Source organism: Argentina silus (assembly GCF_951799395.1).
Source record: "Argentina silus genome assembly, chromosome: 7".
In the NCBI taxonomy this organism is placed as follows: domain Eukaryota; kingdom Metazoa; phylum Chordata; class Actinopteri; order Argentiniformes; family Argentinidae; genus Argentina; species Argentina silus.
In genome coordinates, this window is record NC_139661.1 from 8,467,499 (window position 1) to 8,484,982 (window position 17,484).

The window sequence follows — 17,484 nt, forward strand, 5'->3', positions numbered from 1 at the left end:
GCTGAAGGCAAGCACACTAACAGAACACAAACACAAATACAGATATTAGAGCACGCAAAATGACCCATCTCTTAGGACGACAGGACTGCGTTGAAAGTCTCCGGAGAGATCTAATAGACCTCCAGGGTGCTGTTCTGGATGTCTTCTCCCGAACTGGCCCTGTCCGTTTTCCCTCCTGGAAGTTCCCAGATAAGCTTTCCTGCAATTTAGACCTAGTGTCCCTACTAGAACAATATGACTTTGTTGATGGGGAGGAGGAATTCAATCAGCATTCCCACATTGTTTTGTTGGAGTTGGTGATTGACAGGTAGGCTTATTTCTGGCACAGCAAATGGCTGCTTGGCATACCTAGGTCTAGTTTAATCATAGTGATATAATGACTAGAATTCCTTTCTTTTCCCTTAAACAAGACTGCTGCTCCTTCTGCAAAGTTTCAATGTCCATGCTGAACAGTTAAAGTGTGGACAGAAGAGAGAATACACTCAGCAAACTGGTCCATGTGTATCAATTGGACTTGTGGTTAGACACTATTGGAATAACTTAGTCCAGCTTGGCAACAAACAGGTGTGTTTTGCACTCAACTGGATTTAACAAAAAAATGTATCAGCATGAAATGAATATCATACCCAGTCTCAAATTGTAATGTTCTCCTCTTGCAGGGCATGAGCAAAGACATTCAAGAAGTGACAAAAACTACAAAATGTCAGGAAAAGACCAATTTCTCCTCAGCATCTTCTCCACAGAGCACAGTGGTCAGTACTCCCACATATCCTCCACAGAAGAGAGTTATTGATGCACCCCCCTGTCCAACCCACAGAAGACCCAGCAACATCCCCTCCTGCTCTCCCCTGATATCCACTGACACTCGTAGTGTGAGTTGCCAGACAGTAGTGTCCTCCCTTGTCCCCTGTGATGCCTGTGCTCAGGTACAGTCCAGTCTGAGGGAGAGTGGTGATGCTCTTGTGGAACTGTGCCAGAGCGAGGGCCTGCCCTCCTCCCTGCAGCGCCTCCTTGTTGCTGTGGATGACACCATGGGGCAGGGCCGTCTGACAGCATGTGATGTGGCCCAGTGGTCTACAGAGCAGCGCAGAGACATGGGCCGTGTAGGGAAGCATCTGCAGGAGGTGCGGGCCACAGTGCAGCCCCTCAGAGACAGACTGCTGGCAGCAGAAGGGGAGCGTGAGGAGTTTAGGTCTCAAATGGGTACAGCACAGGAGGAACTGAAGCATGAAAGATCAAAGCACCAAGCCAGCATACAACAGTTGGAGCAAAGACACCAGGAGGCTCAGACTTCTTGGGACAAGACAGAGAGGAGAATGCAGGAGGAGCAGAAGGAGTTCAAGAGAGGTACATTTGCCAGTGTGTGAGGACAGATACAAAAAACATATTTGTTTTGTCAATGCTAATAGTTGTACAGTAATGGATGGAGGTCATGAATAATGTAACCTCTCAGAAGAATCTGTGCATGCTTTCATGATGTCCAAAATACAAATTCCCTTTTAGGCACTGTCTCCTTGGAGGATAGCAATTCCAGACTGAATGCAGAGTTGAGTTTGCAGCGGGAAAGGTTACACACACTTGGTAAGGACATATTCCCACACATGTCACAAAAAAGCCCAACTTATTGTTGAAGAAGGTAGTCTAGTCTAAAAAAAAGATGTATAATAAAATATATTTTTGAGATACATTTCTTCCTAATACAGTTCATCTTATCAAACAGCCTATGAGAGGAATCCTGTCTTTTCTTTGGCAGAGTGTGAGAGAGATGAGCTTCAGCAGCAAGTAAAGGCCCTGCAGGTAGAGGAGGAGGCATGGCATAAACTAGAGGAAAGGAGCCAAACGCTGGAGGCTCAACTGTCCAGTGCTCAGCTCCTACTTGACAAAGAAAAGGCCAAGTACCAGAACGCCTGTCGCCAACAGGAGGTCAGTGTAAGGACCCTGTATGGAGTTGGGTACCTGTGGTTGGGGGTCTTGAAATGTAAACCTCTACAAGAGATTTGATACCATATTTCAAGGCCACTGATCCATACAGCTTCCATTTGAGTTGTCTCAAGTATAGTCTCACTCCATTTGTTTATGCACTTATTGTGTGTCTAGTCGATTCAGGTCAAGCAGAGGTCTCTGTTGGAGCGAGTAGATGCTTTAGACCAGGAGTGTGAGGAGCTGCGGGGAGAACTGGGAGAGAGTGAGTACAGACAGACAGACCTACAGGATCAACTGAAACACATCTCAGAAGAAAAGGAACAACTGCAAGCACAGCTCATCCAACAACAGGTCTACTTCAATAATACCTGACAACTTAATGACTCAACAAATATTGAGTTAGAAACTTAGAAACTGCAATATTTACACTTTTTCAGATTATTTTATAGTGCTGTTCCCCCAGGCCCTGTGTTCTGAGCTGCAGGCGGAGAAGCAGAGACTGGAGGTTCATGTAGACAAACTGAAGTGCACTGTGGTTCAGCTGAGGGGAGAGGTGCAGGAGTTAGCCAAGAGGGAGAGGCTACTGGTGGCCTTCCCGGAGCTGAACCCCCTGCCGCAGGGACCTCCACAGAGTAGGTCTCACCATGTTTTATCTTTTACCTTGTAGAGAGAGATGGAGAGATGCCATAGCTGTCACAGCAGTACATATACAAGACCTTTCCCTGTCTCTTTCCCAGGCACAGGGGATGTGTTGCTGGACATGGAGCAGCAGTTGCAGGCTAATGGTGTTCGTATCAGGATTCTGGAACAGGAGAACGCCACCCTGCACAGCAGTCTGGTGAAACTGAGGGAAATGGCTCAACATGGGGGCTCCAAGGTAGGGTTCAGAAAAAAATGTATTCCCCTAATACTGTAACGTTTTCTGATTATAGTAACTGATAAACAGAATTGTACCCAGTATTGGTGCTAGAGAAAGACGCAGTGTTTAATGGACTCTACATCCCTTACAGATGACCTCACCCCAGCAGCTGTGGAACCATTGCAAGCCTGACACACCCAGAGAGAGCCAGCAAAATCCCTCCTCATACGTACAGCGCAGTCCACTGTAAATCAGTAGTCTTACCATAGCATCTGGTGTATTCACTCTGGTTGAGATATGATGCATACATCTATACAGTACATAACCAAGTACCCTCTTCATTTGTTTTCGCATTCTCTCCATCACAGGAAGACCTCTAGTGCAGGAGTGCGGAAGCACGGGGTGACGAGGAAGGGAGAAGATGATGGGGATACTGTCCCTGTTGCCATGGGGCCGTGCGACCATGTGTCCACTGCTGCCTCCTCCCTCTCTGCCACCTCCTCCACATCTCTGCTGAGCCATCAGACTCTCACACTCTCCCCAGACACGGCTGCAGCCAAAACCTACGCCAAAATACGCCAGGCCTCTCGAGCCCGCTCCAGTGGCACGCACCAGAAGAGGAAGTGAACCCAGCACTAGCCAATGTATGTACAATCAACACGTGGTGATTCTCTCTAAGAATGGCCATAGCAACGGTGCAGGAGGTTTACGCTTGAAGCATATAACAGGCTTCCCCATACTCTACTGCAGATTGAAGTGAGGAGGAACTGTTCAGTATATGTGCTCTTATACATTGTTCTTGGTGTAGCAGCTGAGACAGACACATACAGTAGGATTAATCTACAAAGGAAATGGTATTTTGCAACATTGAGCTGGCTTGAAGTTGCTATATGAAATGTATATATTTCATTCAAACACAACTTAACTCTTGTATCATGTTTTTATTCTCAAATTCGTTTATTTTGTAACCATAAAATGCTTGCACACAAATAAAAGCTGTTGTGATGCTTGATGTGATTGCATTGTATGATTGTATACATTATGAATTGTTGTGCTCTGGATAAATAAATCCCTAATAATGTTGGATCACTTAGTAGTAGTCACAATTTAGTAGTCACTAGTAGTTATCCAAGTTATCCACAAGGGGGTGGCAAAAGAGTTTGACACACCTGAGGGTCATTTCAACAGGGAAGACCTCACACACTTACAGCCCCATGAAGACTGGATAAGAAAGCTGTGAAGGCCAACACATTATCACTATAGTAATGTCATAAACTAAATATAGAAGAATCATAGATGAGTTATATCAGTACTTTGTATTCAGCCTAGCCCATGTGCATAATGAGAATTAAAACACATGAATTATTAAAACTCATTAATAAATAATGTTGTCAAGCATGAAGACTCAGAGGTATAGTATATATTACATATTATGGAACTCCTAGAAACTGTAACAGGAAGCCATCACGACACTTGATGCCAGATGTGGTGTGTGTACAGTATGCTTATCGGAGCATGTGGCCTTCTAAAGGCTCTACTTTGGTGTCGCACAAACACAATGCCACGAAGACAGACTAGTCCAACGCTTTACAGAGAACTGTGTCGAGGGAGTTCCCATAGCAACACTGGTGATCAGGGCATTCATGTGTGGATTCTCCCCTGCCTTTACTGTCTGTCGAAATATGCTCAGATCAACTCAATGATAGGCACAGGAGACTCACTTCATACACTTCACTGTCAAATATGCATTTAGGTTGCAAATGTTATGGTATTTCCTTGTAGTAGTAAAGCCAATGACTTTACTGTGTACCCGTGAATGATGGGCTTCATTGACCCACCTGAACACAACAGAAGTGCACAGGACCCCTCTCTGTATACTAACAGTGACCAACTCATAGGGTTTCAGATTAATAGATATGCCTTTTCTTGAAACTCACTAATAAATGCACTCCTTCACAAATCCCTCTCCACGTCTGCAAAATTACTCAACCCCTGGACCACTATAAAGGACTTAGTCTAGCCTTCAGCGTTAAGTAGTTCAATTGAGCTAATTATAAGGCTGTGCGTGTCATTAGTCAAGCATGTAATTGAGATTGTCTTAACCCCATCCCCCACCCCACATATGAATGTCACTGCTGTATGCTTGTGTTATACTTGATTAAGCGTAATTGTTGCATGTATAAAGAAGCATAATGGCAGAAATATCTATCTTAAAAAGTAAAATAAAATTAAATGTATGTTATGCTGGTCTAACTATATCATCATATGAACAATACTTAGAGTGCTGCTTCAAAACATTTATTTGTCACTAAATAACACATCGTCTTTCATATTATATACAACAAAAAGACTTTGGATGCACAAGTACAGAGTACAGAGTACAATATGTATATTCTGAAGTCAGAAATCATAGCTTACTGTGTTTACTGGCACACAAAAGACAGAGACAGTAATTCATAGAGGTGAAAAAAATGCTCAGCTTGCCAAAAGCACCACAGTGTCAACACCTGTCACCTGCCCCCACAGAAATTCCAGAATTCCAGAATTCCAGAATTTCCAGACACACTGGTAGAGAGACACATCGTTTGCAATAGAGGGTTTTAAAATCTTAACCAGTGTGCAAAGTTGTACAAAAATCCATATAATATTTTTGGTACTCAAATCTCGACATCTACCTACATTCTGTTATCCCAAAAGGTTTATGTATTGTTTAAATCAATATAATGTAATATAGTATTTTACAATATAGTTTAATATTCTATGAGTACATACTGAGATTATTATAGGGATAACTATTTGGATAAAAACAACAAAATCAACAACTCAAATCAATGAGATTTCGCATAAGCTTTGGGAATCATTCTGTATTGATTAAAACATCTTTAAGGCCATTGGTTGTTGTGCCCCACATTTACATAAACAAATACTGCATGTTTACAATGAGATTTAAATAATTATAAATACAAAAAAAGGAACCAGTTTTTCAAGTAAAACACAAAGGTGGTCTAACAAGCAACGTCTCATTCTAAAGACTCAAATACAGGACATGCTGATAACATCAAGGCAATGTTGTAAGAACATCACGCAGATATATGGTACAGATGATTTACCACAATTTAAAAAAAAAAGTAACAAACAGGCAAACCTTGAATAACAAAATAAGCAATTTTCACTACTTGACTGAATAACTTCAGTTTGGGAATGTTATGCTTATCACATTGAGATTATTTGGTTATGACATCATAGTAACCTGTCCTGTGACGCTGGTGCACTCAAATTGGAGAGCGAATGACTGTGGGTGAGAGTGCTACGCTATGTTCTGTGAGAGAGAGTCATCATCTCACATGTGCACGTGCGTAATCTAGGTCAAACTGTGAGGAAGCCACATGGACCACTGCAAATCTGACGGATTACTGGAGGATGAGGCACATCGAAATGGCTGGCATACTCAGACAAAACAACCCAATCCTTGTTGGTCAAGATCCTACCGAAACACCATGACCAAAATACCCTGTTCAGGTGCATGCAGTGGGTTTGTGCTTTCCTTATCAAAAACAGCATCTCTTAACTCTCAATCAATCTCTGGCACTATCCCTTGTATGAGGACAGACCAGAGCAAAACAAAAACAACAATCTATGTGCTTTGATATCAGTTGGTTGTATAATCTGTCTAATCTTATGCTAGCTGGGACACATGGAATGGGCTGCTCTCTCTGTTGTGCATGGGAAAACCCAGTCAAATGGCAAAATCTGTGACATGAAAGAGCGCCAGAGGTCATGGGATGGGAGTAAGGGGATTAGTTGAAAAGTTAAAGGTCTGCTCACCCTTAGAAAACAATATATTGACCATCTCATATGATGGACAGAACAAACAAGTGGAATCAAGTTATTCTGGTACTAAGGAACAAAAAAAGACCCAAAATACATGCAACGACAGTATGTAACTTGTGTGATAGGCAGATTATCTGATATTGATACACTGGCATATGACAATTAATGGCAAATGATAGACTGCCGGCATCAGTGAAATACAAATAAATACATATAAAATAGAATTTTCTCAGCTCAGAAAATACATGACATAGGCCTAAATATGATTCATTAAAACAGATACAATGTAGGATAACTCAGCAGAATAAGTGCTTTCCTTTCAGCTGAGTAGCCACCAGAGACAGAGTGTGAGAACAAGGGGGATACAGATAGATGTGGTCTTAGGGGTTGTAAGTGGATCCACATGACCCACAAACAAAACCTAGTCTCTCCTCAGGCAAGAATAATGTGCATGTGTATGAGAAAGACATAGAAAAAGAAGCAGATGGCAAACATATACGGTAAATATGTGCTTATGTACGGGTGTGTGAGTAAACAGATAGCCTCTTCATTCATTCCTGTACTCGACAAAAAAAAAACATGCAGAAAATGAACTGTTGATATACACATGACTTAGTGTAAGTCCTGTTAGTATGTAATAATCAAATCAATACCTTCCAACTTCCAAACCCATTTAGTTGTGATAGAGAGATAACAAGGGGGACCAATAGAAGCATTAAGGAAATAATAGCATAGCTAAAAATAAATCTGTGATAACTATGCCACGGAAGTCCATAGGTCATAAACTGCAGAAGGTAAAAATAACTGAGGACACTCGTCACTTTTGGAGACTGGTTGGACTGGTAGTTAATTAACAGTGAACATTCCCTACTGTAACTGCAGTGAACCTACTGTTACAGTAAATCACCCTGAACTGACTGTGGACTGATTCGTTCCAAGGTTACCAACTTTGTTTAAGCGAAACATTTAGAATCAATATTTAGTCATTTACTTTTAACAATATTTAGTAATTTATTGTTCTTTAGCAACCGCTTTCGACTCTCTCCTAGCAATCGTAACGTTGCAGATGAGTGTCTCCAGTTATGTTCACATTCTGCAGTTTATGAAATATGGACTTTCATACTGTAGCATATTGCAATATGCTATACAATGCAGGACAGTAGTAAAGCTTCCTATGTTTTCATACTGACAGACATGAACTTGTTTCACAATGCGAAAGTGTGCGAGTTTCATCCTGTGATGTGCTTACACTGTGATGTGCTTACATATTCTGAGAAACGGAGGCAGTACACATTGTATCAGACCAGTCACATGAGAGAGGGGAAAGTGAGGTAATGAAAGCAGTAACGGTATACATAGGAGGAGGAGCAGAGAGCTGATAATGGGCTGGCCCACTGTAATGATAATGGCTCCCCACACATCATCTCTTTGCGTTCTGCTCCTCAGTTGGCAGGGTAGGGGATGGGGTGGTGTGGTGGGCACTGCCGTCCCCCTGTCCGTCCGGTTGTACAGATTGCACTGTCTCTACCAGGCTGCCACTGGGGAGCACCACGTACCTGGCAGCCATATCCTTGGGCTGTAACTCTCTCAGGCCCTCCTTACTGTGCCAGATTCCATAGCCAAAATACACCAACAGACCTGGAGAAGGGCAACACACATACATATACCATTTAGCTGACGCTTTTATCCAAATCAACTTACATTGCAGTGAGTGCATACATTTCAGTATATATTGTCCCAGCGGGAATTGAACCCACAACCTAAGCGTTGTTAGCGCCATGCTCTACCAACTGAGCCACAGAGGACCACAATATATATATATATGTATATGTAGGTAAACTGATACATCTGGTTGTTGTTATCATATTGTATGGATGGGAACACACAGCTAACATGAATTGATCGATGGTGAAGCACTGCCTCCAATACGGCACATCCTTCATCCTGGGCCTGCTGCCCGTAATGGTCACATAGCTTTCACTAGGGAAATGATTTCTCAGACATGGCTTAGCCCAAGCCCCTGTCATGACTAATATTCCCTGTGCAGCAAGTAACTGGCTTTAGGCAGACAGGTGCGTTTAAAGGGTTTACTGGTCCAGAGGAGCTCTGAGCTCATACAGCTAATCATGCTTCCTTGTTGATCCTCTTTGCTGACAGGGAACTCTACAGCCAATTAACAGCCCTATCCTTACACCGGCTAGGCTAGAATGGGTTAACTCACTTCAGGGAAGAAATGGGAGAACAAAGCAACAATGCATGTGTAACCTGATGATGGTAAAACACATACTTGCATGTAAGGTACTGTAGTGCACAAATGGCAGAATCCAAATTTGGGATCTGTGTGGGGTACTTGAATTTTCTCTTCAAACCTCCTTATTGACATCCATGCATGATTTTTGTTTTGTAACAACACAAGCATTTTGCTCATCGGCCATTCATGGTTGGAGGATCAGAGAACCATACAATGTGATGTTGGATCTTGCCTGTGACGCGGAGATGCTGTTTGTTTTACAGGGTGTGTTTGTACTACAAAGCTCATGGCCCTCTTCACATCTACACCCTATTGACAAACGTGTGCCTTTAGTCCTATAGTCCTCTTGTTCACATTTTGAATGAGATGAACTGCTCAAGTGGATATCATTCTGTACTTTTAATCAGATGGATATACATTATGAATCTTTTACAAAATAGAAGGTAAGAAAAAGCAAAGCATAATCTTTTCCAAAAATGTGTTTAGAAGAAATCTTTTAGCTGTGTTGCAAAGCAAAGTGAGCAGGTTTTCTCCAGTACAGTTTAACTCTGGCAGGCAGCCATCTTACCTGCAGCCAGCCATACGGTAAAACGAATCCAGGTGATAGGGCTGAGCTTCAGCATGAGGAACACATTCAGGAGGATACTGGCGCCAGGGATGAGCGGGACCAGGGGAACCTAGAAAAATGACAACATATTGTCATCCTGACATACATGACAACAATTAAGAGAAAGCTGGAGAGACAAAGGCAAGATGAATCACTCTGGGCTTGGGTAAAATATTCTTTGACAAGAGGATTTTGTTCATTAAATATGTCACAGCAGAGTGGATGGGTTTTATGACAAGGTTTCATATTACTGTAGGCTGCTGCCAGGGGAAACATGGGTCATGCTTTAGCAAACAGAAACGTCTGCCTCTCTAATATGAGTCACTGAAACAGCTTTCGTTTTCTGTGAGGAGCAGACAGAGTGTGAGTGTCTGCTGTGACAGCCTCAGTCAGAGCCAGCTGATAACGTGGCTCCCTTTCTACTGAGCGTTCAGACTAGTCCCTTTATCATGCCTGAGGGAGGAGAGACAGCTGCAAAAACACACTCCAAGACTAGAAACTGACAGAGAGGGAAATTATCGGAGCTTGTCATGACTGCATTAGGACAGAGGGGAACTCACTTACAATGAGATAAAAACACAACAGGCTTTTTCATCAACTCCCCAGACAGCATTATAACCAATAACTCTGAGGAGAAGGGCAATTTAATTGCCTATTTTGGGCCTTCCTCCTTAACTCTATCATGTGCACCCAACGAAATCAGACAATCGCCATGCTCATATATAGATGCTGACAAAGTTAGTATGCTACATTGAATCAATGCATTGAGCTGAGGAGCTGAGACATCCAGAGCTTTACAAAAAATCATTGCGGAAGGCTCACCTGGAAGGTTTTGGTGTTGATATGAGGCTCATGGACCCATATGAGCACCAGGCTGAGGAAGTAAGCTAAGCCAAACACTACCAGCAGCAGGGAGAAGCTCCACAGAGGCAGATGCAGCTGGTTATTCCCAAACACCAGCACGGCACAGAAGGACACAGAGCTCACCATCAGAGCCAGCACAGAGAAGGCCACTACCTCCCCCGGCTCACAGTCCCCCAGCACCATGCCCAGGTAGGGCTCCCAGCGGGCCTTCAGCTGACCCGGTCCACGCCGCTCCCGTGTCTTCTGCATCTCCACCAACTGGAGCTTGTCTGAGAAGGACTCATACTCCTTCAGCTCCCCGCTGTCCTGGGCTATGTTCTGGGACTCGGAGGCCACAGGGGAGGGCTCAGCGTTGGGGTTGGGGGAGGTGGAGGAGTTAGCCTTGGAGCTGGTCTTGTCAGGCTGGAAGCGCAGCACAATAATACTGGCTGCCACAAAGGTGTAGGCCAAGAGGGTGCCAATGGACAGGAACTGGACCAGGGCCTCCAGGTCAAAGATGAGAGCTAGGATGGCCATTAGGGTGCCAAACACCAGGATGGCATTGACAGGGACCTTGGTGACAGGGTTGACTTTGGCGAAGAAGGAGAAGAAGAGGCCATCCTCCGCCATGGCATAAACAATCCGAGGGAGAGAGAAGAGGTTGCTGAGCAGCACTGTGTTCATGGCTAGAGGTGTGGAAGAGAGAGTCTTATGATTACCACAGGAAAATCACAACAGAGAACTGTGCAACAAAGTAAACATTTTCATATTCGCTAGAAAATCTTAATATGCTATTAACAATTTTAAAAAAAAAACAGTCCTTCCATTAATTAGACTGCCTGAAATGACTAATAGACGCTATCACTTCTACTATATGTTCAACATCTGAACAGAGCCATATCTGAACAGTGGCACTATAGGTCAGATCTGAGAGTTAAGAAACACTCACCGCAGATGGACCCTATTGCCACGATGATGCCAGCCCAACTGTAGCCACGGCGGAAGAAGGCGTCCGAGAGGGCTGAGTTGGGGTCCAGCGTGTGCCAGGGTACCATGAGTGTGAGTACAGTAGAGACCAGGACGTAGGCTGAGGCTGCCATGGCCAGAGAGATGGCAGTGGCTATGGGAATAGCCCGCTGGGGGTTCCTCGCCTCCTCACTAGAGGCTGCAATCACATCAAAGCCAACAAAGGCATAAAAGCAGGTAGCTGTGCCCGCCAATACTCCAGACATACCAAAAGGGGCAAAACCTCCCTCCTTCTGGCTCCAGTTGACTGTATCAGCCAGCATGAAGCCAAACACCAGGATGAAGACTATGACAATTATACTAATGGTGGAGAAGATGTGGTTGAGCCAAGAGGACACTTGCACTCCAAAAGATATAAAGACAGTGGCAACCAGTAGAATCCCTGCAGCCAGCAGGTCCGGGTAGTGGGCGAAAAAGGGCACATCCCACTGCATGATGTGGGTCTCTGTGTAGTTCTGGATGGTGTGGTTAAACATGGAGTCCAGGTAACCACTCCATGCCCGCGCCACTGCAGCCCCACCAATCATGTACTCCAGGACCACATTCCACCCAATAAGAAAGGCCCAGATCTCTCCCATAGAGACATAGGTGAACATGTAGGCTGAGCCTGTTTTGGGAACCCGTGCTCCAAACTCTGCATAACAGAGGGCGGCCAGTAGAGAGGCTATGCCTGCGATGAGGAAGGAGAAGATCACGGCAGGGCCGGCTGTGTCCTTGGCCACAGTGCCAGTCAGGACATAGAGCCCTGAGCCCACCATGCCTCCGACGCCCAGCATAGCCAGGTCCACGGTGGAGAGACAACGCTTCAGCGACGTCGCCATAATGTCATCATCCAGCGTCTTCAGGCGGTTCAGCCTGTGGCAGAGACGCACCGCTGGTGCACAGCCACGCACGCAGGCTGCCATGGCTACAGAATAACACACAGCAATTGGGCAGGGTAGTGTCAAGTCAGATGCTCAAACTTGATCCATTCTCCTCCAGTCCAGCTAGCCTGAAAGACAGAAAACACAGATATGATGTCATACAGTACAGTTACAGAGATGGGAAAACATCTATTTCACATTTCCATCTGTCCTGCCTCTGAATGGGTGACTCATTCATCCCTTTCACCTTTACACACTGCTTATCTGTTGCACTTACATTTACATTTGCATTTACATCTTAGACATTTAGCAGCCTTTATCCAAAGCGACTTATAACAACTACATTTGTCTAAAGTAAATGAATCATCTATACAACAGTCATCATAAGAAAAACACATCTATGCTAGGACCAGGGGCCATTGGCAGTCACAACACTGACATGATTTCCCTATGCATTGCAGAGAATGCTGAATTTTCTTTCAAATAAAAGGTTGACCAGCCCTTGAAATCTTGAAACAAACTTTTGGCTTTCAATGCTTAAAATGAAATACTAAAGTGCATAATTCACAATTAGGTCAGGTATAAAATGAAAATAGAATGAACTTAAATATTTGGTTTTGTTTTGATGAATGTTGAGACTGTGATATATAATATAATCACAAGTGATGATATCATTCTGTGTATGACAAGAAACCTTAGAATAACTGTTCTGATGCACCTTCTCTTCACTGACAGTGGGGCCACTACTGATGGGCCTATACTGAACACGAAGGTCTCATCCTGAATGACGCGTAGGACCCATGAAATAAAAATCAACAGAGAGACAGGTAACTTGCATATGCAGCAATATAACTAGCTACTGAAACGCGTCGGCTCCCATAGCAAGGAGATAGAACGAATTTGGATAGGCCGATCCCGGTGTCCGACTCTCTCGCAATGCAACGTTTCCGATGACTCCGCACGGTGCACGGGTATATGGCGACTTCTTAATGCCTCAATGCTAGAAATAAATTACGTAATGCGTGCATTCCCCTTTAGAAATAAACAACGCTAAAGTGAACCTATCCTTTATAGGCCAACGTGTGTGATTCGTTTAATTATAAAGCGTTGGCCACAGAATAGACGCAAAAGATGCGCCTTTTGTTTTTTTATATAATGGCAACATTAATAATTCAAAACAAAATGGAAACTAAAGATGCAATTGATGACACATGTCATTGTGAAACAACATTAATAAAATGTGTATGCTGTAGCATGAATGTAGTTTTACATTCTGGTAATTTCTTCCATCATCGTAGGAGCAAGGTGTTTAATTTGACATACCAGGTGAGGAACGCTATTGCTGTACCCTAAATACGTAATATCTATGATCACTTATGAAATACATAACTTTAACATTACACCAAAATGTATTTTTTAGTTTACCTTTATTGTTCCATGTCGTTCATCTGTATTTCAGGCCCGCTTGATATCGCTGGGAGCGCTTACGGCAGATAGGGAGGAAGATGGGGAATGAACAGAGACTGAGTTGAGCTCTTTCTTCTTAAAGGCATAGTACCCACAGTCCTTCCGATTACAATAGGATCAACAGAAAGGAGTCTGACTCCAGAAAACCGGTTAGTCAGAAGTCGTCAGTTTAAAAGTCCTTAAGGGACTTAAACTAAACAAACCGATATCCGCATGCAAATTCAAAACTATCAGTGTGTTGTACATTTAAATACATCTGATTTGACACCAGTGGCGACTTTAGCATGGCATTTCTGAAGGGGCAGTTGTGTATGGCGTCACCATCACAAAAAATAAAGGTAGTCTACGGTAGGCATGTGCTATGGGCTGCGCTGTGAGTGCCAGGGAGCAGAAAGATTTCAAAACTGAATACAGTTCATACGCTTCAGCGCGACAATTTTTTGAAGTTATTTTAAACACAATTCTTTTCAGTATGGTACTATATATTGAGTACTCTAAAACTGTTGAACTGAGATGGCCTCTATATCCTAAATCTTCTTCCTTTTACATTTCAACCCATTTCCCACGTCCCACAGAGTTTGATGCAAGTGATCAGCCTCTCCAGAACATACCGATTCTCCTGCTGCTGATGCTCGTGATGCTAATTGACACAAAACTTCTAGTGATGATATAGAATGAATGCGCCAAGGTAAAAGGCTAATGAAATCCATCACTATGTCATTTTGATCTCAGGACTAGAAAAGCAATAACACAGTAAAGAAGGACAGAAGGAGCATTGGACACTCAGAGCTATAATATACAATACACAACCTGTTCTGAATGCCAAATTGCCTATAAGAGATTACACACCAATACACTCATAGGCATTCAATGTACCACATTTTAATTATGAACTCACTTTTATTTCATGAACACAGACATTTCACCAGCGGTCAAAGTCAGAGTTAATGCCATGTTGAATAATTTAATTTCAACACAAACATAACTTGTTCTTTAGATTTTGTAAATGCATGAGCACCTTACAATCCAAAAATCCTTCAATCTCTACATCACGGCCCCGAATCATTGCCACCAAGAGCCAATGTTTTTTTACATAGATTTTACATTGTTTTTACAATGATCAATTTACAGCTTTCTAGTCTCCATGTGCACCTACAGTAAGGATAACAGATATTGCTCCTGAGGATCAGAGGACATCACACAATGTCGGGGCTGAGTGAGAATCTGAGCCCTGCTCAAGTGCTCCATGACAAGACAGGATACTCTCCAGTCTCTGTCCACTATAATGTTCTGTAAGTGTCCAGTGTTTTTGGCATGATCAGACCCCTGTCTCTCAGGATAGGCCTCCTGACTGTGACTCTTTCTGTTGAAGTTTGAGGATCAATTCCAGTAAGTTCATCTGCATTGTCAGCTCCTGAAATGATAAGAGGGAAACATGATACCTTGGAGCCATTACAGTCAGCGAGTCTCTATCACCATCTGCTGGACATTTTCCTATACTACTGCCATCTATGCATATATCTCTCTCTCTCTCTCTCTCTCTCTCTCTCTCTCTCTCTCTCTCTCTCTCTCTCTCTCTCTCTCTCTCTCTCTCTCTCTCTCTCTCTCTCTCTCTCTCTCTCTCTCTCTCTCTCTCTCTCTCTCTCTCTCTCTCTCTCTCTCTCTCTCTCACTAACTGAAGCTTTGCTGCTGTGTTGAAAAGCAGTATATTTAAACCTTCTTTCAATACTTTAATGTAAAGAGTAGTGATTTTATATTTTATTTGATATATAATATTGATTAGATGTCTGTTTATTTATAAACGGTTATGTATGTGAAGAGCACAATGATATTGCACCATTATCTTTTCCATTAGGCCTATTTGCTATCAGCAACAGCATTCACATAAGGATATAAAGATTCACCTGGGGGTTGGTGGTTATGTAGAACCCAGGGACCCCAGACTTCTCCAGGGTGTTCTGCTGGTCAATCGCCTTTTGGTCCATCTCAGCCACAATCTTCACATCCATCATCCTTTGCTCCTCTCTCACTCGAATCTCCAGAGTCTTATAGAGACACAGAGTCACACTTTTTTTTCTTAGGGACAGGAACTTCATAATGCTAACCACATCAATTAATTTCATTGCAAATGATGTAATCTGTCAAGCAAGCTCAATGCTCTCGAAATATACTCCACTCCATATATCCTGTAGGAGGGATGTTTGGAGAGTATGTGAAAGTTTAGATATTAGAGATTTAATATCATGTCAAACAAAAAAACAGTCTGCCAATCCCCTACCTCTGTCTCCCCTTGTTGATTAGTTTTCAGAACTGCTAGGTTGTGGGACTTGCAAATCTGTAGGGCATCTTTATGCTTACGAGCCAAATCCTGCTTGAGTCCTTGGCATGAGAAGAAAGATACGTTGGAATTGATAAACAACCAAAACCATTAAAAGTACGACCACACACTGACGTATATAAGAAACATTGTTTTAATCCAACAGAACTGTGAACTAGACGTACCTCTATGCTCACTGTGCAGCTTTTGTCTCTGGTTGTACAGATTCCTCTCTGTCAGATGTTGGATGTCCAGGAGTCCCTGCACTATCTCATATACCGTTCCATCGATGAGAGCCAGAGCAAGGTCACTCAGTGTTGTGTAGGACAGGCGTTGTTGGAAAGAGCTGGGCATTGGAACAAACAAACAAATAAACATACATACATACATCATTTGGGACATCCATCAACGTCTTAAATAGATCTGTAAAACAGACAGTGTCCAGACAGACCTGTATCTTTAATAATGTATATGAATCGTGCCCTGGTTGTATCCATTTACCACGATCCCAATGCCACACGCAATACACAATGAAGATGCATGGGGCTGGTAGTACATTTACCTGGGCAAATCTTTGACAAGGGTTTGAAGTTCTGATAATAGGTAGTAATGTCTCTCTTGCTGTTTTGTAGAGTCAGTCTGCTCGTCGTATACCACAGGGTAACCGTCCATTTCCTTGCCTAAAGCCATACAAACGTATCCATGACCCCAGCAAATCCACGTTACAACAGATGTTTGAGGAGGTTTGCTAACTGTGTATCAACTAGCTAGCTAGCTATTATCTTTGAATAGTAACATACATACCAAGACAGTTAGTTTGAGTGAAATTGCACGGGACGTTTCGCTGAAATAGTCTCCAGAAATACTGTATTTCATGCCAAGCCTCTCGTAGTTAGCGTCGACGGTAAACAAACAAAAACATGCGACTGAAAGGCATGTCATTAAAGGACCCTAGGTAGTGTCTCTAAAGTGCCTGCTTGTAATTCATTTTCTTCGATAATCATCATCACATTATTGTTGTTCAACGTTATTTATGGTGTAAGCCATATTTCCAAATATATTTTCAAATAGACTACTTCCCTTAATTCTATAGAAACTGAGCTGACATTGTGAGCCGTCAAAATCACTGGTCAGAAAAGAGGTTTGCGACTCGCGAGAATTTGCAGGAGCTCAACATATCCACCAGATGGCGCAAACTGTCAATGAGAAACAGGCTGAAATAGCTTTGCGTTGACCAAACCTTTGATACAGGTAAGGAGCGACGCTGTTTGGTCGAAGATACCCGCTTGGTTTAAAGTATCTCCAGCTGTGGTTGACCGTGTCGTATCCATGTCTTGTAGGTTGGTGTAACATCATTTAGACGTATATAGGCTGTTTTTCGTTTTTCATTAATAGAATCAGAGTAATGCATGAGAGAAGAACATTAGAATAGTCCACATTCATTCTCTTCAAAGAAAAACAAGGAAAGTAGATTAGAATATCTATATTATTTACTTG

General features: G+C 42.9%; 4 protein-coding genes across 5 annotated transcripts; 2 read left to right on the top strand and 2 right to left on the bottom strand.

Moving 5' to 3' along the window:
- Positions 1-59: 59 nt before the first annotated feature.
- Positions 60-311, top strand: LOC310807687 (coiled-coil domain-containing protein 157-like; the record flags this gene model as incomplete). Its single annotated transcript, XM_083674252.1, has 1 exon — positions 60-311. The coding sequence occupies one exon, from the start codon at positions 60-62 to the stop codon at positions 309-311; it is 252 nt and encodes an 83-aa protein (XP_083530378.1).
- A 351-nt stretch (positions 312-662) lies between these two features.
- Positions 663-3,511, top strand: LOC310807009 (coiled-coil domain-containing protein 157-like; the record flags this gene model as incomplete). The annotated part of the gene is made up of 8 exons (XM_083673287.1): positions 663-752; positions 927-1,347; positions 1,754-1,923; positions 2,098-2,185; positions 2,361-2,555; positions 2,661-2,800; positions 2,934-3,028; positions 3,151-3,511. The coding sequence occupies 8 exons, from the start codon at positions 663-665 to the stop codon at positions 3,407-3,409; spliced, it is 1,458 nt and encodes a 485-aa protein (XP_083529413.1). The 3' UTR covers positions 3,410-3,511.
- Positions 3,512-8,033: 4,522 nt separating this feature from the next.
- On the bottom strand, positions 8,034-12,245 carry slc7a4 (solute carrier family 7 member 4; the record flags this gene model as incomplete). The annotated part of the gene is made up of 4 exons (XM_083672808.1): positions 8,034-8,251; positions 9,433-9,541; positions 10,294-11,000; positions 11,264-12,245. The coding sequence occupies 4 exons, from the start codon at positions 12,243-12,245 to the stop codon at positions 8,034-8,036; spliced, it is 2,016 nt and encodes a 671-aa protein (XP_083528934.1).
- Positions 12,246-14,569: 2,324 nt separating this feature from the next.
- On the bottom strand, positions 14,570-16,907 carry dgcr6 (DiGeorge syndrome critical region gene 6). Of its 2 annotated transcripts, XM_083673115.1 has the most exons (6): positions 16,792-16,907; positions 16,550-16,667; positions 16,173-16,333; positions 15,949-16,049; positions 15,575-15,715; positions 14,570-15,084 (listed from the first exon to the last, which is right to left on the bottom strand). In XM_083673115.1, the coding sequence occupies exons 2-6, from the start codon at positions 16,657-16,659 to the stop codon at positions 15,004-15,006; spliced, it is 594 nt and encodes a 197-aa protein (XP_083529241.1). In that variant the 5' UTR covers positions 16,660-16,667; positions 16,792-16,907; the 3' UTR covers positions 14,570-15,003. The 2 variants fall into 2 exon arrangements, with proteins under 2 accessions (XP_083529241.1, XP_083529240.1); XM_083673114.1 differs by having other exon boundaries at positions 16,550-16,877.
- Between the last annotated feature and the right edge of the window lie 577 nt (positions 16,908-17,484).

Excerpts from the sequence above, each read along its gene's own strand:
- dgcr6 (XM_083673114.1), bottom strand. The coding sequence starts at position 16,677 with ATGGCTTTAGGCAAGGAAATGGACGGTTACCCTGTGGTATACGACGAG. Across the intron at positions 16,334-16,549 it reads CTTGTCAAAGATTTGCCCAG|CTCTTTCCAACAACGCCTGT; the intron begins GTAAATGTACTA and ends TCCAATGCCCAG. Across the intron at positions 15,716-15,948 it reads ATCAACAAGGGGAGACAGAG|ACTCTGGAGATTCGAGTGAG; the intron begins GTAGGGGATTGG and ends TGTCTCTATAAG.